General features: G+C 43.0%; 1 protein-coding gene across 3 annotated transcripts in view; it reads left to right on the top strand.

The window, feature by feature from the left end:
• The first annotated feature begins 707 nt into the window (after positions 1-707).
• The window catches only part of CEP152 (centrosomal protein 152), a 318,523-nt gene continuing 291,699 nt past the window's right edge, over positions 708-27,531 (top strand). For 2 of the 3 annotated variants that reach the window (XM_069222500.1, XM_069222502.1), the window contains exons 1-3: positions 708-1,201; positions 2,998-3,181; positions 16,025-16,147. In XM_069222500.1, the coding sequence (XP_069078601.1) occupies positions 16,058-16,147 (90 nt within the window). In that variant the 5' untranslated portion in view covers positions 708-1,201; positions 2,998-3,181; positions 16,025-16,057. Of the gene's footprint in view, positions 1,202-2,001; positions 2,472-2,997; positions 3,182-16,024; positions 16,148-27,531 lie in introns of those variants that run through there. The other variant, XM_069222501.1, reaches the window with a different exon arrangement.

Genomic DNA, 27,531 nt, shown 5'->3' with positions numbered 1-27,531 from the left:
GCGATATTGACCTCCATCGCTGGTGTCTGGCTGACCATCCTGGGCCACACCTTCTCTTACCCTCAGGGTCTTGGGGCCGTACCGGGCGACCCTGAGTCCTTGACTTCGCTGCTTCCCGGTGTCTGAAAAACATGCATCAAATCTATTGTACTGGCTGACTTTTTGCACCATGCAAAGCGTGTCTCTTCCTGTAATCCATTGCTGCGTATAACTCTACCCATCGCATCTCCCCCCCTTTCCGAACTATGAGGCCGCTCCTCTTTCTTCTTTATGTAAAATTTCAACTGCTTTGTCCCCCTTTCCCTGTTTTCCCCTGACCTCACTCCCAGCTCAATGCCCGGATGCTGATTTCCCCTCTCTTCCCCTTCCTCACTGCACTCCAATGCCTGGATATAGCCTTGCACCCCACTGCCAGGGTATGTATTCCCATGCATTTGTAATATATTTAAGGCCAGATGCTCTCTTGCTGCCCCCTGCACCCTATCCAGGCATCCTTCCCTACTCAAAATACTCACCTCTCCCAGCCCCTCTGCCTCTTCCTCATCGCTTTGCAGGCCCCCACCCCTCATAGCTATATCCACCCTTCCCCCTGCCCTATGAAACCGTTCTATCTGCCCCGCCCCCCCAACTACCTGCCCTTTGGTAACACCCCCACTGCATAAAATCCCTGCTTCATTCCTCCTTCCTGTACCCCCCTTCTGGCAGCCCCCACTGTCACTCTACCCCTGGGGGCCCTGTACCTGGTATTTCCTGCTGCTCCCTGGACCCTTTCCCATCCACACACGCATTCAATTTCAGCGAGCAGCGTGCTATCGGTGCTGCTTGCTGCCCGTTGACATTTTCCCCCACCAGGAGCCCTCCCGGCCATACCTGCGTCACCAGGCCCCTTCCCCCAGGCCTCCCCTCGCACACCTGCCCTTCTGCTAGGCCTGGAGAGGCCCAACACTGCCTGGGCCACTTTGTTGGCGGGCCCCCTCTTCAGCCCTCTCCGGCCTTCCTGCACCGCCGAGGCTGCTCTGTGTGTACACGAGTGGCCTCGTACACTCACCTCGTCCCCACCAGCATGACAGCAGCAGGGCACACACCTGCACTGCTGTCGCTACCCCTGCAGACGCCCTCAATCAAGAGGTCCAGTCGTCCCGCCTCTAACAGCAGCTCCAAGGCCTGCGTCACTCGCACATCTCCTACCACAGCCATCACAGTAAGCACACTATTCTATTGCTGCTAAATATATAATTTACAGCCTGCGCAATGACAGCTATAATACCTACTGGAAAAAACGCTTGTACACTATTGTCAGCCAGACAAAAGGTGGCACGCACCCAAAAATGGGCACCTATATACCCTAGCGCCCAATGTAGCCCAAAAGGCCCAATATGCAGCCATGGGTTGCTCCATTCCCCAAACTAAGGCGGCGGGGTGGGGAACCTCCCTGTGGTCGGCTTCTCCCCCAAGTCCCCTTTGCTAGCACTCTAACAGTCCAGGCGTCTGAGATATTTGCCAGTGGCAATGGAGAATCCAGTAGTTCTTAGAGTAAAGGCTAAATCTGCAGGAACGCTCGTTGGTGGACTTTCTTTACAACAGGGCTACTATAGTGATGGAAATGCCACTGATGGAGTTTCAGGTTATTCTCTCTAACAGGTGCAAAAAACACAGGCTGTCTAACATTGCCCATTTGAGCTAACCCACGTACTCCTTACCTCTGTAAGCAGGAAAGGCTACCAGTTTATTGCTTGCTTTGCCTGTGGCCCTCAAGATCCACCGTATTGCACTCATTTTCCAATGCACTAATTACCTGGGTATAATTGCAGCAATACAACTGACCCGTGAGCTGCACTGGAAGAATCTGTGCTCCATGTCAGCATTGCCGACTTTATATATATATATATATATATATAAATAAACCGTATCAGCATTTCACGAATGGTGTATTTAGTTTAATGCCTCTTTCAGACTATCACGCTTCGGAAAAGGGATTAGTTTCGGAAAATAATCTCCTTTTATTCATACAACTGCCTTGTTCGCTCATCACAAGGCGTAGCTTGAAGTTCCACACATAAAGTATTGAAAGGGACACTGCAAACATCTTCAAAGCCGGGGTTTGATTTCAAGCAATGCTGGGTTAGATTTTCTGATAAAATTGTGTTTACATTCCAAACACACAACCCACTAGTTTAACTCGCTGGTGCAACAACAATAATGCAAATCGTATTACCACTTTTGTTCACCAATCAAAGTCGACCGCCTTCCCGCGGCTTCCCGCGCCGCGTCAACCCTCTGGCAACCGTTGCTATCTACGCGAACAAGCCAAAGAGACTCAGTAACAACAGCGCAACCGAACCTCTGTGAACCGGAAGTGTCATGCTTTCATTGAAATACATTACATGACTGTTGCGGAAGGAAAGTGCATTCTCTGTCGAGAACAGGCAGCCATATTGAATAGGAGTGCCTGCCGTTGAGTTACTGTTACCGTAAGTGTTTTCAGTGACGGCTTATTAACTAGTTTCCTGCTCCGTCTACTGTTCGTGTTTAGCAAATAGGCCCTATCTGCTTTGATCTTCTACTCAAAAATTATCTGCAATGGCCGTGAAAAGGATTGCCATTTTAAGTATAACCAACTGGAAATCGAACTAATGCATGGCCACTACTACATTTGTTTTACCTTCTTTCAATTAGTAAGGATAGAACGATATCAAGATCCACCTTCATTAAAAAAAAATATGTAGGTACTCCTACTGTTTTTGTGTTGTAAGGAAGCATACTGTGTGTAAATATCTGTCAGAACGCAGCATAGTTGCTATGTTTTAGTACTGATAATACTACTGTTTTTGTGGCACATGTATGATGAAACGCATTTTAGGACAAAGCGCTGTTTTTTCTTATTCTTCAAGGCATTTAATTCGTGATCTTCAAATCTGAAATGGCCGACGGATTTCCAGGTGGCTGCAGGAAGCTGGGATGCAGCTCACTGATGTATTCTTTCTTTTTCTTCTATAGCGACATAAAGCGCTGCGCCTGTTCGGTGATCTTGCTGGTGATTGGTCGAGGTGGCTTCCCTGTTTGCTCTGTCCTGTCCAATGGACTCTGAGATGGGTTTTGACTGTTAAGAGGGAAGAGAAGACTTCGATGTTCGGGCAGCTGCAGGTTTTTGTATTGAATCATGAATTAAGAGAAACGCAAGGTAAGAAATAGTTTTAATTTAGATCCATTCAATGTGAGCTGGACATTAACGCTAGGGGTTTTACCTCCGTAATCGAGTTGCCTTCTAGGTAATACAACACTCATCAGGGTTTACTGTATCCCTATGCTTGCAGATTCACATTGAGTTCCTTGTGATGCAGGTAGATTACTCTTAATCTCAGTAGTGTTTATGTGATCAGCCAGTGACGAAGGAAAGTTTGTGTAGAAACCTTCAATGAGTTGTTCAATTCAGCTGTTCGTAGCAGGCGCATATTCCTCCAAGTTGCTTAATCGGACTTGCATATCAACCTGGGACTACAGGGTCCTCTACAGCAGATGTATTATCCCATTGACCTGTCTTTCTTGAATAATAACTTGGTGCTCTGCAGCAGCCATATTATCCTTATTAGCCACGTGTAGACTTTTTTTTGCATGTACTGCACATATATCTGCAGGCGCTTGCTCACCTAGGCTATTTCAGCGTGCCCTGTTGTGCTCAGATCTTATTTTTCCATGTGTTCTTCGTGGTTGGCGAATAAATATATGTGGTTGAGGCAAGTGAGTTTGATTACCTAGTTCTACAGTGATCATCATAATTAGGAAAACTTGAATGTGAATTTCATGATGAACCGCTTTTTCGTTAGTTTATGGCCTGAGACTTTACATTGGATAATAGGATGTGAATGTCTTTTCTAGTGGGGTTTGTTAGTCTTTCTCTTTGCTGTGGACTTGTTGTAGTGTATGTGTTGTTGAGACATTGGTCCTACTGTAACTCCGCTTTCCTGGGAACTTAAAAAATATAATTTTTGATGTGTGGCGCCTTGTAACATCCTAGCAAGTCTACCCTTCTTTTATGCCGGGTTGTAGCACCCTTCCTCTCACCTTCCACAACGGACAACTAACGACACACTGCCTCTCTTTCTCTGAGCCCCCCTATGCTCTCTCCCCTATTAGTAGCTGTTCACAGTCCGATTGTGTAGGCAGCTGGTACCGACTGAATAATACCCTCATTCGCCGTACATGCGCTGGTGCTCCCAACCGAAGGTTTAGACAGTAGAGGGCTAAGTGATGAATGCGCTCTACCACTTTTGAGGAAGAAGGGTATCATTGTTGTCCTGGAAAATGTAAAGGCGTGTGTTTGTGTAATTCAATGTACATTTTTTTTTAGACTCTCTTCCATTTGGTATATTCTACGGATTTTAAGGAATTATATCCTAGACTCAGATGTTGTATTTATATAGCGCTTACCACCCCTGACTATGGGTCGTTAAGTGAATACTCTACAAAGTACACTGATTTGCAGAGAGTGGGCTTTGTATTCACCCCCTCCCGCCGTTGGATTGGTTTGGTAAGCCCTCTTCAGTCATTGCTTCCTTGAAGTATCATTTGCATATAAGCTCACGGGAGAATTGTGCATCTTGGCAAAATAGTCAATCACCACTATCACACAAGTGATGCAAAGTGAAACCAGATAGCCATGCACAGTATAGTTTAAAGCCCTTTTCTCAAAATATTTCAAACTGGGAATGGCATTGAGAAGGAACCGCAATGCCTGTGCCTTCCCCCTGTCCCTCTAATCTTTGAATCATTTCATTGTGAGAAAAAAATATTAGAAAGAAAGAAACTAGCATAACTGTATGATCTGACCTCAGGGCATCATGGTTATGCAAAGGAACCCTGATATGGCTTGTCTCAAGACAGTGTAGGTTGGGGGCTACTCATAGATAATAGACAAAGGTCTAAGTACTTGTGCAAGCAGGAAGATTCAACATATGGAACACCAGCAAAAGTCATATACGTGGTTGGTTGCATCTTTAATACAGGTTCACTGAGAGGCAGTTTTAAAAGACAAATGAGTATTGATTTTATTTGGTACTTATGTTGATATCATACATTTTGCTTCAGATTTGTTACAATGCACATGCGTTGCATGTTGTAAATTCACAATTCAGTGCCGCATACACAGTTTGGTCAAAACGCGTTGGAGAAACAACTCTACAACTGACAATCATTGAGAACACCTTCATTAATTCTCAACACATTCATAATTCACATTTGTTGCAAATGACTTCAGAGAAATGTAGCATACAACTTATCGTCATGAGGATGGGCAGAACTCTAAAATTCAGGCCTAATACTAAGACCTCTGCAATAATAGAGTTCCTGCAAACTACAAACACCCTGGGTATTAAAATAACTTTTTAAGGCATTATTTTGCACAATTAAGGATTTTTTTATGTAGTGATAAAAGTGATTTTTTTTAATAGCGCAAAAGCATTGTGACTATGTAGATTTCAGATAAAGAATTGTGGGTATGCAGATGTCTGGTCTTGCCTATGCTTGTCGTCATCATCAAACGTTACAGTACCTACCTTTTTATTATATTGGTTCATCACACATAATTTCAATAAGAAATGTGATTCTTTAAAAGTGTTGTTAGTATAACCAGCTCCTTATTGCTGTGGCAGTGTGTTGTAATCTGAAGTCTCAAGAATGTTAAAAAAAAAAATGTCTTTCACAGATACTGAAATATATTTAGAGATAGTGGTAAAGTTGACTTAGTTATATAAATGTTGTGTGTTAGGAAAAAGCTGATACCAAAAGCCTTTCACTTCACATAGGTCAGACAGTTCACCTTACAAAATCCTGGAACTCTGCAGTTACAAGGAAAATATTTCCATTGCAAGAAGACAAACTGTCATTTGACCTCTATCTCTGAACACAGAGAAAACGTGACAAGAATAAGATTTAAAGCATCTTAATTGCTAATTCAGTTTCTGAATGAACAGAACACCTGTTCTTTGTCCACTCCCCAGAAGGGTTGAGTGGAATCGAAAAATAGCTCGACCTCATAAAATAAAATTCATCAATGCAAGTGGTCGAGTAGGTTTTTCGAGCCCTGCTTTTGTTTATGTTCTCCTGGCCATTAAAAGTTCAACCAGTATTTCTTTATTCGTATTTTCAATAGCAGAAAGCAAACTAGCATTAGTCATCATCGAGGAATATTACATGTATAACTGTGTGTTTAATATAACCACATCACTACCTTCTTTCATGTCATCGAGGCTGCATATACAGCTCGCAGTAGAATCAGTTATTCTTAATACAGGTAATTGTGTCACCTTTGTTATCCACTATCTTGAGGGAAAGAGGCTGAAAAATATATCGTAATCTAGCACCATATTGCACAGTGCAGTACAAAAAGTATTAAATATAAATAATCCTCAACATGTCAAACAGTCCCCCCTCTACCCCCTATTCCCACCACCTTGTTCCCAATCACCTTCCTCACTACCTTTTAAGAAGACACAAGCTGACCACCACTCCAGGTGCCAGCTAACCCTACGATCTCAGATTGGCACTCATGGCATCAGGGAGTAATATTGCCCATTTGTCCCATATCTCTGCTCCTTCTTGGTCTGTCCCCCGTTGTAGTTCCACTAGAACGCTCCAGTAATGCTTGTGTCATAGCCCCCTGGAGAGTAAATCATACAGAACCTTAGCGTGTCTGTAGGCTTTCCGCATATGGGCTTCCTCTACTCTGGCCTATTCCAATAAATCTTTTCGACATTCCTCCTGTGCGAAAAAGTCATCCTTTTAGCATGTTCACCCCAATTTTTTCTGACTGATACTGGTGATAACGGGCTCTGACTGTGCTCTGGGCTCTGCTAAACAGGCCCAGGGCCAGTGCTCTGATTAAAAGGTATATGGTAGTGTCACAATTACAGTTGGCAATGACAGACCCTGTAAGTTCCTACTAGGTAATAGGGTGGGGTGGTTAAACTACTTATAAGTCCTGAGTATATATTAGGGCAGAACATTTTAGAGAACCAGTAGATTTCCTGCACTGGAGTGTGCACTCCTTTGTTGCCTGCTGTCATTTTTATAGGCAGCCCTGTTTTGCAGACTGTCTTTGAAAAGTAAAATGTGTGCAAATTCGACTTTGGATTTAAAGTACTTCCCAAGTGAGAAACAACCTTATTTTTACATATGTCACCCCAAGGTCTCCCCCTCGATGCCCCAGGGATGAGGTGCCATGCAACTTAAGCAGGGAAATTATAAAAGAGGGTTTATATGCTCCGGTGAGGGAAAAACTGCACCTCTCATTTTTCCTAATTGTAGATACTTAGCTCCATAGGATAAAATGGGAATATTTTTCATAAGCATAAGTATGGCTAGGAGGGAGCTAAATGTGCCATGAAAGGACTCGAATGGTAATGATAAATCCGACAACTTGTTATTGTAGAATTTATCATAACTAGTACAGAAAATTAATTATAATACTTTCTTTTCTGTAATCCAAATTCCAGCTTGCTAGTGGCCTCTCCCGATTTGTCAGCCCTTAAAGGATTAGCAAGGCTGCTATGATGAGGTGATAAGTGGCCTGAACTGAGCAGAGGTTATGTGATGGGGGAGGTTGGCAGATGCTGAGGCCATGCCAGGAAAGGCCCTGTACCCCCAGATAGATTGCAGGCCCAGGAAAGGAATTTGTAGATGTCCAGAGGGCGAGTGATAAATGAAATGAGCCACATCAGTGGGTTGGTTTAACCAGGTCTTGCTCCTCTGGAAGAAAATCATCTATCTTGGATTTTTAAAGTGCAGTGCTTTATGGGACAAGAAGATGCCACACTTTTGAGAAAGTTGTCATGCTTTTGGGTGCCAACCTGCGGCCCATTGGACGAGAGTGCCTCCCGCCTGTCCCCCAAGATGACTGAATAAAAGTGGGTGATCTCCATTGCAATTCAGATCTGCTGCCTGAAACCACAAGAAGAAGAAGGATTGCCCTGCTGGAACATTGGTCTGCAACCCAGAGGACTGCACACTGATGTACAGCTCATGTTGCACACTGGGACAAAAGCCCAAAGAACGTTGCCTTGCTTAAAAAATGAGTTAGGAGTGGACTCCCTAAAAGCAACAGGTTAACAGAGGTTGCCTGCACCAAATTTCACAAAAGTGCATCCAGTGGACTTTTAAGGATTTGGTAAGGTGCATTGTGGAAATTGTAGTCCCAAACTTCCAAAGACCATCTCAGAGCTTCTAGACTATTGGAAGTGTGTTTTGGACATTTTGCACCCTCAAGAGGAACTTCAGAAAGAAGTTTGGATCAACTTTTGGGTAAAAACTCCATAAGTGGATCAACTTGCTGTCCTGAGTCAAGTAGACTACCTTCAACCATGACCCAGCCAGGATTTCAGGCTTGTCCTGGTGAAAGCTCTGGAGCTCCAGACTTCCAGGATTCGACTGGAGCCTTGCGGAATAGCAGTCTGACCAAGTTGCATCAAAATCGACTTGCTGAAGAGGACCGCACGATGTTGAGAGAGAAAAGTTTCTAAGTTCGAGGGTAAAATTGTGACCGAGGACTCCCGCTCTGTGTATTCGTGCAGGGCTCCATCGTGATAGGCCTCACACTTTGACTTTGTCCCCGTCAAGCATGTTCCGATGCCCTCGGTTGACACTATTGATTTCCAAGCAGTAGAAAGCACATTTTTTATTGAATTTGTCATTTTGGTGTCATTTCAAAGTTCAAAATGTTTACTATTTGTAAAAATGGGTGTGGACTTTTATTGTATGTTGTGTCTTACTTATTTGCTGTATTGGTGTATTTAAACGCTTTATATATCTGTCTCCTAAGATAAGCCTGCCTGCTGGATGCCAAGTTATTAGGGGTTGACCCAGGGGCTAACATGGCCCTAACATTGACTGGAGGTATTATTGCTAGTTGTAGGTGCGTACTTAACTTTACTGATAACCAGCCTCCAGCATCCTCTGTTCGGACCCATTCCAATAAATCTTTTTGCCATTCCTCTTGTCTAGGGGGTGTAGGATGGAGCCAACCAATCGCAACACGCCTCTTTACGAATAATAACCCCAACACTGTGAAGTGGCGACTTAATTTTTTTCGTTGGGTTATCGGGGAGGAGGCCCAGCACACATTGTTAGATTGTGTATGACACCTCCCTATGTGTTTCAAAATCCTGGTCCAGTATATCATAATAACCAGGCATTGCCGCACCACGCCAGCCCCACATTTAGGACAGCTTGATGACCTGGAGGGGTATATTGCGTGTAGCCTCCTTGGGGAGAGAAAAGTCATATACACTATATTAAATTGAACCAGTTTAATCCATGCGCTAATGGAGTACCTGCGTACTGCTATGTGTATCTTCGAACAATCCGTAGGTGCAAATGGTTCACCACTTTCGCCCTACCAGACTTCCTCTATACAAAGTGTGCAAGTCTTCTATCGCCTGGAGCGTGCCGTAGATTTATGTAACAAACGTACGCCCCCCTGCCATAGAGAAAAGCATCATCAGCGTCTGCACGGGCTCAGGGGCCTCAGTAAATGTTGACCAAAGGTGTCTTGGCATGGCTGCTATTTTGGCGTACTGGAGAAATTGTCCCCTCCCCAGACCAAATGTCTCTACCACATCCATCAAAGTTATAAAGCGACCCGACATATATGGATCTGATACCATAATGTATCCTCCCTCCTGCCATCGGTCCAGCTTCCATTATTCACGACATTTGTTCAAAAGGGCGCACTATCCATATTTCTAGTTCTGGAGCATATGGCGCTCTGACCAGGACCCAGCAGACTGTCCTATCCCACAACAGGCCCATCTGCCGGACCATGTGCCGGAACACACCAGGTATTGTACCTCTACGTATCAGCAGCACCCTCAGTTAGTTGCCTTTGTGCATGCCTTCCAGTGGAGGTCTTTTCCTATTATGTTCTCCATGAAGTCAGTGTATTGCATGTTGCAGATGGGTCACTAGGTAATAGAGCTCCAGGTCTGAAACCTTCATCCCACCCTTGTCCCATTCCCTCTGGAGGATTCAAAGGCTTGCTCTATTACATCTGCCAGCCCACAGGAGTTCCACCAATAAATCAAGTTCTTTGAACACCTTTCTCTGAATCTTGTACAATAGTCCCCTGCAACACATACAAGCAACAGGGCAGCACTACCATCTTTATGACTGATATTTTTCCCGTTAGGCACAGTTCCAGCTTGTTCCAGAACACTATGGAAGAGCGCAAATTTCCAATCACGTGCCCCAAATCTAGGTCATACGTTTGCTGTTCCCTGTGTGTGATGTTTGTACCTAGATAATTACAACTATCTATCTTTCACAGTATCCTCACTTTCGGCAACCGAGGTGGTGCCAGGCCCTGCATTTGTCCCAGGGGCTGCAGTGCTGACTTTGCCTTATTGACTCGCAGTCCAGAGAATCCCCAGAATCCAGACATTTAGTAATATTGGGCAGGATATGTCCGGTTGTCGTAAATCAGCATACAACAACACTCCTGTGAGTCATGTTCCTGACCATTGGGCCCCATAGACCCAGGGTCTGCGGAGTCGACGTGGCAAAGGCTCCAAGGTGAGAGGAAATATTTATAGGGATAAGGGGCATCCCTGTCTGGTGCCCCTTTGTAACAGAATTTCCAGCAGCAACATATTTGCCTGTTTGTATACTTGCCCTTGGGCTACCATAAATGAGCTTTAGCCATCTGATGTAGTTTTGCCCTTGCCCCATCTTGTCCAGGACCTGCCATTCACATTCCCACCTCACTAAATCAAAAGCTTGCTTTCTGTTTAAAAAGGTCAGAGCATATTGATCCGCTGCTATAATCGGGGCATGCATTACATGTGTCAAACAGCAAAGGTTTCGCAGTGTATTTCGGTGTGGTATAAATCCAGATTGATCTGCATGGACCAATTGAGGAAGATACAAGAATAGCCTGGATGCCAATACAAGACTGACGATTTTTACATGTAAGTTTAGCATGGATCTAAGCCTATATGAACTTTTCTATAGTATATCTTTTCCAGGCTTTGGAATTAGGATGGTGAGCACTTCTTTAACGGTATCTGGGAGCACCCCCCTCGCCAATGCCTCATTGTACATCAATATTAAATGGTCTACCAGTATCCCGGCAAATATTTTATACACTTCCGCTGGTAGCCAAACACCGCCCGACGACTTTAGCATTTTTCAGCGTATCTATAGCATTAGGCTTTTCCTGTCTCAACAATAGTGCTCCAAACTGTTCCCAGTCCTCAGCTGTGAGGTGTGGCAGCTGCAGTTCTTTCTAAATATTCCGAAAGCCTGTCAGAGCCCTCCTAACACTCTGTTGCAGTATAAACTTCACTTAGGTGAGCCGCAAAAATGACTTTGATCGCCTTCTGGGAAAAAAACACATCTCCCTTCCAGTGCCAGTACGAGGTGTATCGGTTACTCTGATGGAATCAGGCATGCCAGTAGGCGCCCTGCTCTGTATCCCAGCTTCTTCGTCAGTTAAGTGGGTGTGTTTCTTTAGTTGATCCCGCAAATCACACACCTTGTGACTCTGTCTATCCCATTTTCCAAGCCTTGTCAGGTCATCAGAGAGCATCCTCTCCAGTCGTTCAAAGTCAGCCTTGTGACGTGTTATGTCCCTTTCTAACATACAGAGTATTCTGACCATGGTTACCATGCATACCCCCCACAGTACCACTTTCATGGTGTCCCACTCAGTCGCCCTGTGGCCTGTGCTGTTCGAGTTTTGCTCATAATATTGTTCAATGGCCTCTAATACCATTCCCTGAAAAGCTGGATCCGACAGGGCCTCTGCATTATGTCTCCATAGTAGTATTCTTGGCATTTGCAGCTCCAGTATATAGGTAATCATTAACAGGGATTGATCGGATATGTAACAGGCTAAATAATGTGCCTCCATCACTCTGTGTGCAGCCTCTGATTGGATTAAAAAGTAATCCAGCCTGCCGTATGTTTTCTCAGCTGGAGTGTATCATGAGTACTCAAGGGCCCGGGTATGGCAAGCTTGCCACATATCACAAGTCTCAGACTAGCCTCTGCCTGCACCAACGCCGCTGTCATTCGTGGTTTGATGCACTGACGGGATGCGGGCTCTGTCCATAGAGCCATCTAATACACAATCAAAGTCCCCTGTCATTACTACTTCAGCTTTTAAGGAACAATCGCCATCATCAAAATTGGGTGCATACACATTAATAAAGCAGAATTTGTGTGCCTCTAACGTTTCCTCTAGTAGTATGTACCTTCCATTTCTATCAATCTGTGTGCATGTGTTCTTAAACGGAGTGCCCGGGAGCATCCATATCAAGGCCCCACTGGCATATCTGGAATAGAACATGGTATACACATGACCCTTGCACCGCTTCTTAAAATATTTAAGTTACTCTTCCCACATGTGGGTCTCCTGCATGAATGCCACCGCTGTACCATATCTCCTGAGGCAGGCATAAACCCTGTTCCTTTTCACCGGGTCATGGAGACCCCTGACGTTCCAGGTCAACAGTTTGTATATAGGTCCCATTGGCACAATAGAGCTTCTAAAATATTAGTATATATTGGGTCCCCTATCTCCAAGAGGCCAGAGGGTAGCTCGAGATATCAGCAGGTGTTGGAAGCAATCCCATCACAAAACACAAACTGTATCAACTTTCCTCTTGAGTGTCCCACCCCAGTCCCTCCTGTGGTTAGACCAGTGGACCACCGCTAACTCATCAAGCAGCCGCAGGAGACCTCACACCCCTCCCCAGTTGCCCTCCCTTCCCTCAGTCTGTGTGCCTATTGGCACTTGGTGTAGATCCAATTCAAGTGGCCAAGACCTCCACGAGTTACAAGCCCCAATTGACTTTCAGCAATCCTCATCTACCTCGTCCCTAGTTCCACCTTGCCAAGAGGTGATACAAGCCTACAACCTATGTTGAAGAAAGATAGCAAAACATGTGTTCATTTAACATTAACATTTTTAACCCTATTGCATTGCCTAAAACACCCTATCTCAAAGTTATTGACTTTGTTCTCCCCCCTATGCCTTCCTTCATTGCCCAAGCATATTATTAGTGTTCACCTCACCCCACTTAATTTCCATAACACTGTGTCACTGGAATATGAGAAGGGATTCTGCATTTCCAAGGACTGCAGCGTAGCCTTAATGTCCTATCCAGCTCAACTAGAATGTGTTCTCTCTTCTTCAAGCCTGGAGATCCCTGTCGCTTCGCGGGCTGTTGTCGAATGCATTGTGATCATCATATGCCACCGTTCCTTGGCTCCTGACCACCCGGTAGCCGCTTGTCACGCCTCAAGCCCAGGAACTCCAGCCACGGGGCTGCTGTCATTGGTGTGTCATATATGTGTATTTTTCCTTCATACTGGATGCGCAGACTGGCCGGGTACATCAAACTATACTTTATTTTGTGTTCCTGGAGTTGTCTCTTAACCAGTAGAAAGGTGTTATAAATATACCTTCCTCGTATAATCTGGGTAAATCTCTATTTGCTTATCTTCATATCTCGGAGGGCTGTGACCACCCACATGTTGCAAGATTATGTCACGACCTCTGTAATTAAAGAGTCTGGCTGTGAGTGTCTGGGTGGCGCCCTTGGGCACGGTGCCCCTATCTTTGCTCCATGTGCTCTTTCTATTGAAAAGAATTTTGAGAAACATTATGGCTGGAGCATATTAGTGATTCATTTTTCTAGGAAAAGCTCCGCGGAGGGACCCTCAGCCCTTTCTGGAAAACCAATGAAGCACCGGTTCACGTCCTTCTGCTTCCTCCACACACTCCTCCGCATGTGTCACGCTACACTTAAAGCCAGCCACTGTGGCCTTGAGGTCTTTAATTTCCAAATTGAGGGCCACCACGTCTTCCTGGGTGATGGTCACCATTTCTGCCACCGTGCGTAGGTCGAGGCGAAGATGATTAATGTCCATAGACATTGTTTCCATTTTGTGTTTCAGCGCTTGCCTAGAGCCCTAGATCGCCACCAGGATTTCAGCAGTATTTTGCGGATGATCGGCAGCTCCCTGAGTCACATTTGTCTCAGGCCCTTTCTCTTGGGGGCCTGGTCCAGGGACCCTGTATTGGACAATCAGATTAGCTTGCACTCCCATTGACCCTTTATCCATCATGATGATGGGCTCACCAGTGGTCGTCTATGCATTAAAATCAACAATATCGCCCTCAGTTTATCCCTTTTTGGTCTGCATCGCCACCAAGCACAGTCCCTCTCTGATACTAGAGTTTATTAAGGTTATTCACTAAATGTTCTTTTTGGATCACAGTTATTCCAATGACTGTTCACTCAAGTCCATTTTGGGATAAATTCAGTATCATTTCATGCATCCAAAGTATTTAGTATCCTCTGCATTTGTATTTGCCGACTGTTTTCCCCACTGCAGGCCTCTCGGTTTCCTCCGGTCAATCAGAGGTTCTCTTTTAGCGTGTGCCTCACCAGCTTGGCTTCGGCCCTGCTCCTCAGGCTCTCCCATGTATCATCTAAGTCATCTAACCCAAGGGCCAGGGCCCCAGCGGTGGAGCAGCAAGAAAGATCCAGGACAGTGACACCTACCATGGGGTAAGGCGTACGATGCATGCCCTGCAATCGTCCACTTTTATGGCGCAGCACCCATTGAATATACGCTGTTGTGCCCCTGACCTCTCACATTATGGGCCAGAACGATCTCCGCCTTTCTCGTGGGCCTGACCTTTCTCCTGATGTTACTGTATTTTACCAGGGCTGCCGCTCCGGTCCACTTAAAGTATAGCGGCCAACCCCCCTTCTCTTTCGATATCGCTACTTCTCCCCAGTCACTACGCCCATTCTTACAGGCAGTCCCAGGGTTACCTTCATATTGCTTTCCTGCTGCCTACTGGGCTCTTTGTGTAGTCTCCTGTGACAGTCCACGGCGTCCCCTCCAGGGCTCAGTGTCTGCACGTGGTCTGCCCTCTGTGCCGTAATAAACAAAACAATGAATGGCACCTGTTCCCCTTTCAGGAAACTCGCATGTGTCTCCGAATCACAGTGCAGCCAGTCACATAATATCATGGGTGAGGTTGCCTCCTTCTGTCGGTGCCCCCGCTTCGCCTGCCCTTCTACAAGATGCCGACCATGCACCCCCCAGGTACCCGTAGTCTCCACGCCGGATCGCCTCTCAATCGCTGCCGACACTCAGGATGCCGCCATCTTATGGTTGGCTCAGTTTCTATTCCGTTGTTTAACGGCGTGTGAATTCCTTATTTTCTACGCCTATTACTGTTTCGGCACACCGATGACGCCCCAGCCGGGATATTATTCTTGTAGCATCCCTGCAGGAATGCTTCCAATCTTCCCCATTCAGTTATGCTTAAGTGTGGCTCCCTTCGTCTCACGAGGCTGCGTCTCCCTTGCAGGCCTTCCACAGCATACCTTTGTGCTCAGGGCCAGTTTACGGATTTTCAGAGTGTGGTGCAGCACTGGAGCTTAGATCTATGCAGCGCCAGGTTGTTCAGAATTTCCCCGCCACAGGATTCTGCAGGATTTTCTCCTCTTGGATGGAGCTTCAAAGCGGCAAGTCTTTTCGGCCATCTTGGTTAGGTGCGCCCCAGATTTTTGCATTTATGCAAAGTAGTTATTACATCTGCATGTTTATCAGCTTGCATCTTGGGAGGTCTTACTGAGAATATGAGGAGCTAATAAAAGCCTGCTTTACTTAATCTCACCCTTATGAATACACACACAGATTGGAAAAACAACTGTTTATCCTGCATTTATACACACTTATAGCGACACTCTTCCAAAGACATACTTCAGTTAACTTCCTTATTGAATAGTTGCTCTTTCTCACTGATCAGATATCAACATGCAAAATCCTAAATAGCTGGGTATGTGATGCCTCCGAACTCTCAGACTTTGCTATGAAAAAAAGATTAAAGAACTGTTTCTGTTGCTAAAACATAATCACAGTATCAAAGAAGGTAGTTTATTTATTTAATATATACATTGCCTTTGCAGATGTTTGTATTTCTTCTGACATTTGTTTTTTTCCCCAACAGACTTACATTAAAGATTTCTCCTAAAACACCACAATGTCTCTGGATTTTGATAGTGGGGCCCTTCAGACACAGCATGCTGATGAAGAAGAATATGATAACGAGGACTACGCCAGAGACCAGGAGGTAAACATATTTAAACTAACTTTTTATTTTAATTTGTTAGTTTAGTAATCTTCCATTAAAGTATTATTTTTCAAATAGATAGTCTTTTAGGTAATATGAACCTTGCTTTTTTTAAATCAATTATTTCTTTCCTCTGTGGGTTTTCAGTCAGACCACAGTGTTTCCTCTTTTTTTTTTTTTAAATAATTTAGTTTTGTCTGTCTTTTTTCAGTTTCACATTCACTGTCATTACCATATCACATGCATAATCTGCTGCTGAGAATGTGCAGCAGTAATATAACTGGAAGCCATATATATACCAAGTAACAAACATAAGACCATGAGTAATCGGCTGCATAAGATAAGGCACAACCAATTAACAAAATAAGCGCAGTGGTGCATATTGCTACTTACCCACTACAACCAGTAACTAGAACGGTCTGGGTGATTCGTCAGGAGCAGGCTAGTCCTTTTTTTCCAGTATGAGCTGTGATTTCCTACATGCATTTATTTACGGTATGTAGATAAATAATTCTTAATCTCATCCTCTCATGCTGTTCCATTTTTGCTAGACTACTAATCATTGGGATATTTCCTACCTAGATCACTTCAGACGTGCCCTCTTCCCCTTGTATTGCTGCAGTGCACCCAGGTCTGACTTAATTTTTTTAATTGAGATCTTACCCACTAATTTGAAGCTGTTTACCTAGTTGGTTTTGCCTCCATAATGAGGATAGAGAAAAACAGAGGGAGCTAGAGTGAGACCTGGAAACACTCTCCCAAACCCCTTGTGCCATAGCCCCTTCACCTCACTGTAGATAGCCCATCCACACCCCTTAAGGTTTTTGAACTAAGGTTATGTTTTTTGCTTTCAGTATAAAGCCTGATGTATTATGTTTTCCCTTCTTCCCTTCTTTACACAAATACTAGTCTTCTAATTACGTTACTTATATATTCATATATATTACACATGCTGAAATAGTGCCTTTGTAATGTAATTAATATATATATATATATATATATATATATATATATATATATATATATATATATATATATGTCATAACAACTGTGGTGCTATTTGACATCTATACCAAACATTCCCAAAAAAATTAATCCGATTTGGGTGTTTGCATGGGAAGTTCCTTGCAAATCTGTCAAACGCGGAGATAGAAAAATGGGTATTAGGGTAAAAAAAAAACATTTGCTACATAAACTCCATTAGAAAGTTTTGAACTGCATTACAAAAAAAAAAAAAACTGGACAGTGAATAGGATATGCTCGGCTTGGTGTCAATCCATTCAGTTGTTTTGAGAAAACTGGTTTTAGAAAAGTTTTTTGTAGGCCCTAATTTGAGCCACCCTGTCAGTCAACCAGAGATGTCTGGGATGTTACTCTGCACTTGATCCCCAAACTCGTGTCAAGGATCATTTGCAGACCCAAATTTTAGGAAATACTCAAATCCTATTGGATTAGGGTGGTTTTTCTCCTGTCATCTATTTTTAATCCTGGGACCCAAGCCGGAGGCCATGGGCCAGATTGCTATGATTACCCAGCCGCAAGAGAAAATTGCAGGACGCAGTCTGACCTGTTCAGGTACCGTTCTATCACACAAAAAGAGCCTTTCCTTTGCTAACAGGAGGCACATCCACCATTTTGTGAGGAGCAGGAAACTAGAATCGGGTGATGCTACTACTTACAGCTTAATTTGGCTCCACTTTAGCACTTCCAGAAGGAGAGCTTGCTGGACCATCCACTAGAACTCCACTGGAGGAGGAAGATGAAGTGCAGTGCCCAGGACAAGGTGACAAAGTAGTCTGCCAAGTAGAAGTATTTCACCCATCCTGCTTGCGAGCAGAAGCTAAATGTATGCAGGATTCCCTGCAATCTCTGGGAAGAAAAACGTAGCAGGGGGCAAAAGGATAGTAGTCCTTTGGCAAGTCAGCCATGTACCAACACGTAGTTGAAACATGGAAAGGTGTATTGAGGCGGCAAAAGGAGAAATGGCATGCTAAAGCACAGTAAGGTGAAACATTGGCAAGTGTTTTGTGGAAGTGCTGGAAAAAACCGCAGGAGCCCAGTCTGCACATCAAAGAGACCCAATGCACGTTGGTCTTCTCCTTGCAAGCCGTGATCACAGATCAGTGTACCGGCACATTTGTGGATGATGAAACACTGTTTCACTAGCATGTGGCCCTGGGTGTCTTTTCTATTCAAGAGGAGGTGTGTGTTCTCATCTACAGCAGGATGTCACGGCAGGTACCACCTTCCTTTGCACCAGCTCTTCTCTTACTCCATGGCAATCCACGTCAGCCATCCTTTAGGGCCTGGTGTCGTCCATGTGTCTCCATTTCTTTACGGTCCTGTCGGGGTTTTGAAAAGAAGATGCGCAACTGCACATCCGATTCCGCAGTGATTTATTGTCTCATTGAGTCACTCGTTTTTTTGGTGTTGCTGGAACGTGTTAGGGGCAGTACAATGAGATTGATCCAGAATAGGTCTGCTTGAGGCAGTCGTTGTGGACTAGGGGGAATAGAAAAACCTCTGCATATTCGCAGATTTCAGTAGATAATACACTCTAGGAATGTCATTGATTAACAAGAGTAAGGGAAATTCATCAGAGTTGCTCTACCTTTGCCACCACTTAGCGATCTACATTACAACCCAGCTAACAAGATGGCTCAGTGAGTTAAGTGCTTGCTTCTGTGATTATTGTGTGTCATTGGTTTGAAAAATGTTCATGCTTCAAAGGACGATCAATTGAGTACCAATAAAGTGCTCAACTGTAACACCTGCTTACGGTAGTCAAAGCAGCAAAATTATGGGATTCACTACCCGCAAACATAAGAGCCACTGACATAAAAAAATAAAATCCTGCTTTCAATCTTTGTCACATCCCTCCTGTCTCTGGTTGATCCCAAGCCCTTCTGACTGCAATGAATCCCCAAACATCCTTCTCAAACTTTCACCTCCTTGCTTATTCCCCTTTGAGATCTATTCCTGTTATCCTATCCCTACTCTAAACTCCACTTAACACACAAGAATTTCAAGAGCAGGAGCTTAACGCAATTAATACAAAAATCAAGCTTTTACTTATCTATTAATCATTAACATCTAATCTTGAGTTGTTGAGCAGTGTGCTACTTGCTGCAAGGCACTTCAGTGCTTCGTCAGCAGGAGTAAACGCTATATAAATACCATTTACGATTACAATTACCGTACACCTGGGCCACCCTGCCAGGGTCAGGTCAACGAATGTCGGAAGATATGTTTTGTTTGAAAGAAGATATAAAAATGGAAAATAAAGGTAAAGGTGTTTTTTCTCTTTTTTTTTCTTTTTTCTTTTGTTAAGTATTCAGGGGTGGGCAGGGCTAATGGGAGTATGTTTGTATGTGCTTACATAGATATGTGTGTGTTTGTGTATGTGTATATATATATATATATATATATATATATATATATATATATATAAATATATATATGCACTATGCTAATCCTTGCTTAAAACTGCTAGAAAAACAGACATTTCAGGTGAGCAGTATTCGGTGATGTTGTAGAGTTCCCCATATAAAGAAGCATCTCTGCTCCTAAAACTTGGGAACTAACTGGAGTCTCCTTCCTCCTTTTTTGCACACACATCACAACAGACCTCGAAAAATGATAGAAATGTTACCACACCTGCTGGTCTAGTGATTTGAATAATGTACTTGATTTAACTGTAATGTGTGCGATCCATAAACTGGTCTCAAATTGTGTGGTCCTAGGCAAATATTTTATTTCACTGAGTCACCTTTTTTCTTCATTATCACAAATGAATGCACCTTCAAATATGAGTTTAGCATGTCAACTGTACAAAAAAACTTTTGTTTGATTTTATAGACTAAACTTTTGCTCCTTGTATAATAAGAATCTAGCCCACATATAGGGTGCACTTGACCACTGATTTGCCTCTTAGTTTACATTGTCATGGGGAAGCAGGAATGTTTCCCAGTTCATGTTTAAAAACTCTCACTTTTAATAAATATATTACTAAAGCATGAGTTTGTACGGCACAGTTTATCAACAGCACACTTTCCATTGAAATCCACAGGCTTTCCCACTGACATGCAGGTTTACTGATAAAACTATAGTGTAGAAATGATAATTTGTGGAAATCGGGTTTCCGCAAATGTTTAGCATTTGCACATCACCAAGTAAAGTGTTATGTTTGTTTTGATTCTATTAAAATCTTTCCTAACTGCTGATACATTTTAAAATAGTTGTACATTCCATGTACTATGGAAATACCTGAACACAACAGAGTTGTTCTTGCCCTTTAATTTAACACTCATACAGATGATAAAAAAGAAGCAACTTAAACCTTTCTAAACATTTAGCTGTTAGAGAAGTTACCCTTTTCAGTAGCAGAAACTCTGTCAGCTATATGGCTATCCATGAGTTTATCTTTTTACCAATCTCTACCTTTCAGTTTACATCCTGTTTGAAGCACAATCAAGATATGAAGCAATATGGGACAGTTTTGTGTACGTGTCCTGAGTTGGCGCATGTAATGCATCCATGGCTAATATGGAGTGTTATCTGAAAGCTGCCCCAGTCCCCCTGATTTGCCCAGTTTTCTGCTTACTCTTGGATGGGAGTTATTTGGTTCCTAATGATCAAGGTTGTTGTGGGATGAAACCAGGTGTCCCATGTGTGGTGATGGTCTCCAGGGTCGTAACCTGCCATAGCAATGTGTTATTTCTGCCCACACATGTAGTAAGAAAGAATACCGTATAGCCTTTCATCCCTATTTTTTGTGTGAATTTTGATAAGCTGAGTCGACTGCAAGCCTTATTGTTTCAGAAGGACGTTGCTTTAACATCTGCTAGAGCAGTGGTTTTCAATTTTTTTAATTCTGCTAATGTGACTTGTTTAGCAGCTTCCAAATGTCTTGACCACCATAAATACAACCGTATTTTTTCAAAGCAAGTCAATAAGTCATGTCATGGAACTGTCCAAAATGGGGCATCACCAAGATATCATGCGTGGGCCCAGCCCTAATAGAGGTTGTCACCATGGGAGCAAATGCCGTCCAGCCAAAACTAATAGTGTGAAAGAAGTGGAAATTCAAATGTAGGTATTGTTGCGGATCTAAGGTGTAAATCAGAGATTTTGCAATTTTGGAATGAAACTGTTAACGCGTCCGTCTATGCTAATTTATACACATCAGGACTCGTTTTAGGTCGATGAACCTTTTGACCCAGTGGTGAGTCTCCGTAGGACGAGATTTCCAAACATCAATTTTATTTCACAATAACGAATCTTCGGCGCATTTATTAATTCTTAGACTTAAATAACCACACCTTGAAGGAAGATTTTGTGAATTTATTCCCTATTGATTACAATCTAATATTAAACGTATTAATCTCAAAACCAAGAGGCATAAAACCATAATCACAGAGTGGCAATTATAATTAACTTTCAAGAATGCGATAATCAGAATCATAGGATAGATATAACAGCAGAGATTATACCATAGTGCATGATAAACATCGGAATATCAGTTCAGCATAGCTTCATGTCAGTCACGTCAGTTTCGTCAGTCAATCGAATACCTTTTCTAACCTCAAATTAGCATTAGCATGTTGGGCTTCATGCGAAAACAATTTAGAACATTAATTTAGAAAAACATCTAACTAAGATACTTAATGAAACATACAGCAGTTGGTACCTAGAAAGAAAAGCATAGAGATTCTGTTAGCAATAATATTTACCCTCCTCAAGCTAAGTCAGCATGCAGGATCAGTCTTCGTCGTCAGGACATTAGTTGGTTCACCGTCAATCTAGCTAAAGAGAATCATGGGTCACTCTCCTCATATGGAGGACAGTGTAATAGGGCAGTCTATGGACTGTAATATTTTGTCTAAGTCTCAAATCACCAAATAGAGTGACAGCGTTTCTGGATGCAATCGATGTCATCCCTTCCTAACTGAACTTCGTCCTCCGTGTCATGAGTTTTTATCCCCTTTTCTTAACCCATTCCCCCAAAATTCTATTGGTTAATAACTACACCCCATCATTGGTAACCAATCAAATTATTCATTAAGTAATGCATTTGTCATTCCAAGATATTTTCTCATCTTCCAATTGGTCTTTATATTCAGCATTTTCGTAGGTGGGACGTCTGGGGTTACTTCACCATCTTGCCACACGTCTCGGGTCAGGAGTTCTTCTCCCCTCGTCTCATTGTCCTTGAGAGTGTCCATTACTGTTTCGAAGCACATATCTTTATACTAAAAAGCTATTAGAATGCGGATGGGAAGTTTTGTTAATGTTGCCTTTTAATACAGAAGAGAACAATAGCCGGGTCATAGTTCTTTTTGCGAGTCCACATACAGGAAAATAGATTTTAAATGAGAGTTGCACAGCTAGTTCGCGACTCATGCTAACTTAAGACACACGATTTTAATGAATGCAGTTCAACTCATAATACTACATATAGCTGAAGATTATTATTTAGTTTAGCATTAGCGTTCATATATGAGCAAAACTTATACCTTTATTTAATATATTCTAAGAATGTTTTAGTCAAATGTAAGCATTTCACGTCTATAATATATGATATTAAAACTACGCTCTCTCACTAACAAATAGTTTAAAATTACTTTGGTGTGTTGTTTACATTATTATCACTCTTTTGAGAGTATTTATGATGTGAGAATAACAGTTGGACAGCTGGATAGATAGATAGCACAATCTGTTTCGGGAACTGAAAATCCAAACAATAAATTAAGATGCCTATGATTCTGTACATAATGTGTCACATTTGTTGCACTTCAAAGACAGGGGTCACAATGTCAGACAATTTGACGCGTATCTGTGGATTGGTGTTTACAAACTCATCCTGAATTATGTGACAATCTTGCAGGGGTACATGGAGTGTGAAAGAAAAGGCTGGCTGTAAGATGTAGAATTTTTCTAACACACAACACAATTTGAAAACCTGTAAAGGGCCTGTACACATTCAGCAGTTAGGAAAGCAAAAATTAAGCACATTTTTTGTAATTCTGAAGTGAGATGGAAGCAAAGATTTTAATAGGATAAGAACAAATCAAGTCACTTTACTTGGTAACTCACAAATGATAAATATTCACTGCAACCCGATTTACACACATTATCATTTGTGTGCAGTATATATTTATCAATAAAACTGTACATCTGTGCCAATTTCATGGAAAATATGATATCTGCAAATGGCAGTGTACTACCACACAATGCTATAGTTACATTAAAAAACTTCTGCCTCATGTCCATCAAAGGTAGGTGGGTCGCAAATCTTTGTGGTTTGAGAAGCACTGGTTTATACCTTTGCATTTATTTCATGTGTATACATTTAAAATTAAAAAAAGTATTTCGTCAAAACCAGCATTGAAATTGTTAAATTTCCACAGCTGGATGGAATTAAATTGAAGTGCCTTGTACCTATTATGAAAGTCGTTTCCGTCTGTAAAGTAGTTCTAACACGAATCTGTGAGGCAGTGTTTTTGTCATGCCAGTTTAGCTCACCTGTGCTAACGAACTGGAATTTGAACTTTGATGGAGTAATAAATGGGTACATTTGTTTTTATTTGCGAAATTGTGGTAAAAAAGATGTTATTGCACCCTATTTATTATTTTCTCTGCCATGTATGAATGTTTATACACGCCCTCGCACATTCTTTCTCTCAAACCCGCTCATCTTCACTATCTCTGTCTCTAACGCGCAAGCTTGCTTTTTTTCACACTCTCACGCAGTCTTACTCTCTCGCCCACTCACTCAGCCTTTAGGCTATTCTTCACAATTTCAAGATGTACAAAATGAGCCTAAGTATTCACCAATACAAATCTCGTATGCTCAGTACTGTCATTTAATTTTGTTGCACAATTTCTGATGATAATCTAAGTGGGTTCTGTTACATTTCTGGCGCTTGCATTCGCATTGTGGCTAATGGTGGGCAATAAATTCCGCTACGGCAGCGGAGTTCACAGAGATTAGCATGTTGTTCAACAGAAATGCCTTTAACTGCCGCATAGCGGAGTTTACCGCTCAGCTTCCTAGAGTGGTACCCATCTTCCTAATAAACATGCAGCACAACGCACACAAGGGTATTGATGGCATGCCTGCAGCGTCATCACCCATGAGTGCTTCCTTGTGCTGTGCCGAACCTCCTATGAAAATGGCACCAAAAGAAAGTAAAACAGCACGTCACTCTAGGGACCACGAATCACGGCAGCGAGAGTAGATGGGTAGAAGGCTAGGGTGGGCCACGAGACAGTATGTGGAGATAGTTGGAGGAGTGTGGAGGGACCTGGGGCGTCCTTCCGAGTGCCTGCATCCATTGGCTCAGAGCAATGGTCGTACAGCCAGGTCCCTGATCCTCTTGGAGGGGTTGGCTCCTCTGGGATCTTTCTGGGAGACGCTTCGAGAGTCGGCTCGCCTCAGAACTCACTCTGTGGTAGGAGGAGCTGTACATGTCTCAGAGGAGGTTCGGGAGCCCAGGAATCCATTTATCATCATGTCCTGCGGGGCAGTACGGTTGCTGTGAATCCCGTGGTGGCCCGGCCTGCACCTCTGGTTGTCCGCGGTGTTGCTCTGCGGGACACGCAGCCACGCTTGTCCAGCTCCTTGCTGCTGCTTCGGGCAGCTGGTGGACAGCAGACAGGAGGTTAGCCCAGGTACCCGGTGGACAGTTGTGAGTCTCTTGTGAGTTTCGGGGGCAGCTAATATCACAAAGATGCGCTGTAGTCAGTATTTTAATTGAGGCAGGTGTATGAGTATGGTTTAGTCACTGAAGTGTAGAACTCCGCAGAACATTGCAGAGTGTTCAGGCAACTCCTCGGAATTCTGCAGAGAGTCCTCAACACCCTTCCCACCCTCCTAATTGTGGCTCGGGTGGCCATCCCTCCACAGCCACGTGGAGAGAAATTCACAGAGTTGTTTGTGGTAATATTGCACTGTTGTTTTGAGAGAAGAATGCTCTGTTCTCTTATCAGTAATCATATGGTAACTTTAAAAAATGTTGCCGAGAGTCACAGACCTGTTGATGGAACACCCCTAAAAGGAAATTGCAGTGAAATTAAATCTTCATGTTTAATAGCTAGAGATACTTCTAGGTATATCTGCAGTCTGAGAGAGCGAGATTGGGAGACGGCGAGAATGCCAAGGGCTGATGAGAGAGGGGAGGGTTAAACAGCAACAGTCGTATGGAGGGGTAGAAGGAGAAGTGAAGGGGAGAGAAAAAACGTGCGTTTCAGTTCATCCTGTGACTCGGCTTATGTCTAAGGGACAGATGGTATATGGTGTGACGCTGTCAGTGATAGAGGATTAAGGTTTCAGGCAGCAGCAGGCCTGGAAAGAGCAGGCTAGTACCTCCTGACGGCCTTTTTATGTACGTATATGTATTGTATTGAGGAACGCATGCGACACAATAGATTTTTAAATTTTATCCAAAATTAAGAGTCGCATTTCTTATCAGATGTCTTACCATTTCAGCATCCTTATATGGCAAAATAACCTGCTAAATGCAGTGATTGAATTTTTTCATGTGTCATTTGTTCGCCCCAAGAAACTGTCTCACTAGCAAACAGTGCACTGCATTGAGTCACTACTTTGATCTCAGTGATTTTTAATGCTAATTCTTATTTCAGTGTTTTTTCTGGGTAATTGGATTAACCAGTCTAATGTGCCACTTTAAAGACATTTGTAATGAGACGTTAAGTTAATCTTGTCTGGGTAAGGTGCTGCTGCCAGTGTCATATGGTAAAAGAGCAGCGAATAGCATAATAGGCTAAAGCCCCTTTCCTGCTAGCTTCTTTCCACTTGACTGTATCTCGAATCTCTCCAATTTCTTCTTAACAAAGGTCGTTGGGTTACGGCTGATCCGTAAATTGTTATTGCAGATTGAGTTACAGCTGCACCTGCTGCTAATTTTTGTTCTGATTGTATGTTTCTGCTCCTTTTTTTAAATGCATTTTTTACACAGCAAGATGGTTGTGCTGTGGCTCAGAAAACATTTCTGAGGGAACAAAAGGATCAGCAGTCAAAGAACAAGGATTATCGATCCCAGTAGGTCTGGCCTTGGCAAGCTATGGTGATGGTTAATTTTATCCATGATCTATTGCTAGCATATGCTACAGAAATAAAAAAAACTCAAAACATACCACCACCTAAACATGGCCCCTATGCTTATAATAAATGTTTAACATTTTTGAAAAAAATTACTATTGGATATCATTTTAATACAACTGTCCCGTACAGCCTAATGCACATCACAGGAAATATGTTTCTTATTGGTAAAACGTAATGGTACTTTTGACTTTGAATTATTGTAATTTGTAACCCAAGGATAAAAATAACCAAATTACAAATAAGCATAAGCAAAGCCAGTAGATCTGGCTTGCATTTTGATAACTGATGCAATTGAAGAATTTGGGTGTTGTGCAGTTCCTACTTTGGTAGGGTGACTGCGTGTTTTAGGGCTGCAGCACCACTGCATGTGGGTGACTGAGTCAGTCCCACATCATCAGGAAGCTGTTGGCCTGATTCCTGGCTTGCCTGCAGTGCCTCACAAATTCTAGAAGGAAAGGTGATTTGTGGCATCATAAACCTGACACTCTGACTCCTCAGGGAAGTTGTGGTGAACATATCGTACTCCTTTGGCTTAGTCACTCAGACTCGCTCATGCCAAGGTGAAATAAGAGATGCAAAATGGATTTCAGTGTATTTATTGAAGCCATTGCATCCTATTATAATAAGCTAGGCTGTGATAATTAGCTAGATAAAACATAATACAGTAATCGTAGTTACAATCAGTATGAAGAAGAGCAAGAACGCCCGCCATCTTTGTATGATCCTAGAAGTGTAAAGATTCCTACCTACACCCTATGTCTAAAATCTGAGAGCATAGCAGTGGGACCCTTCTGCCTATCCCAGTCTAGGAGAAGGACCCTGTCCCTGTATCTGAAAAGGCTGCAAAGGCACTGCCTGTTGTCTGGATGGCAATCCTCTCAGTTGGCTGAAGAGTCGGCGCTAGGGTCAGCGAAGACGTAAGTGGAATGGTGTTCGTATAAGGGTTTGTGTATAGGCTGTGTATCAGTTTTTTTTTATTATATAGCTTGTATATATGCAGTGTTTTGTTTTTGTTTTTCTCCTTTTTATTTTTTACCTTTTGTTGTTTTGTTTGACCCTTCGTGTGTTCTGGAAGAGGTAGGTGTATCATGCACAAGCTCTTGTCTCTAAGGAACACTGCATATGTCATCATGGGAATCTAGGATTGTGTGGATTTTAGGAGGGAGAGACAGTAGGAGACAAGGAGCTGAGATTACATGCATGGTTTCCTTTGTCTGTTGTTGCAGCAATAAATACAACTTAAAACAAGGCTGGAGTC

The sequence above is a fragment of the Pleurodeles waltl genome, chromosome 3_1, assembly GCF_031143425.1.
Source record: "Pleurodeles waltl isolate 20211129_DDA chromosome 3_1, aPleWal1.hap1.20221129, whole genome shotgun sequence".
Lineage (NCBI taxonomy): Eukaryota > Metazoa > Chordata > Amphibia > Caudata > Salamandridae > Pleurodeles > Pleurodeles waltl.
The sequence above is the reverse complement of the archived record's forward strand: the minus strand, read 5'-3'. Positions and strand labels throughout refer to the sequence as shown.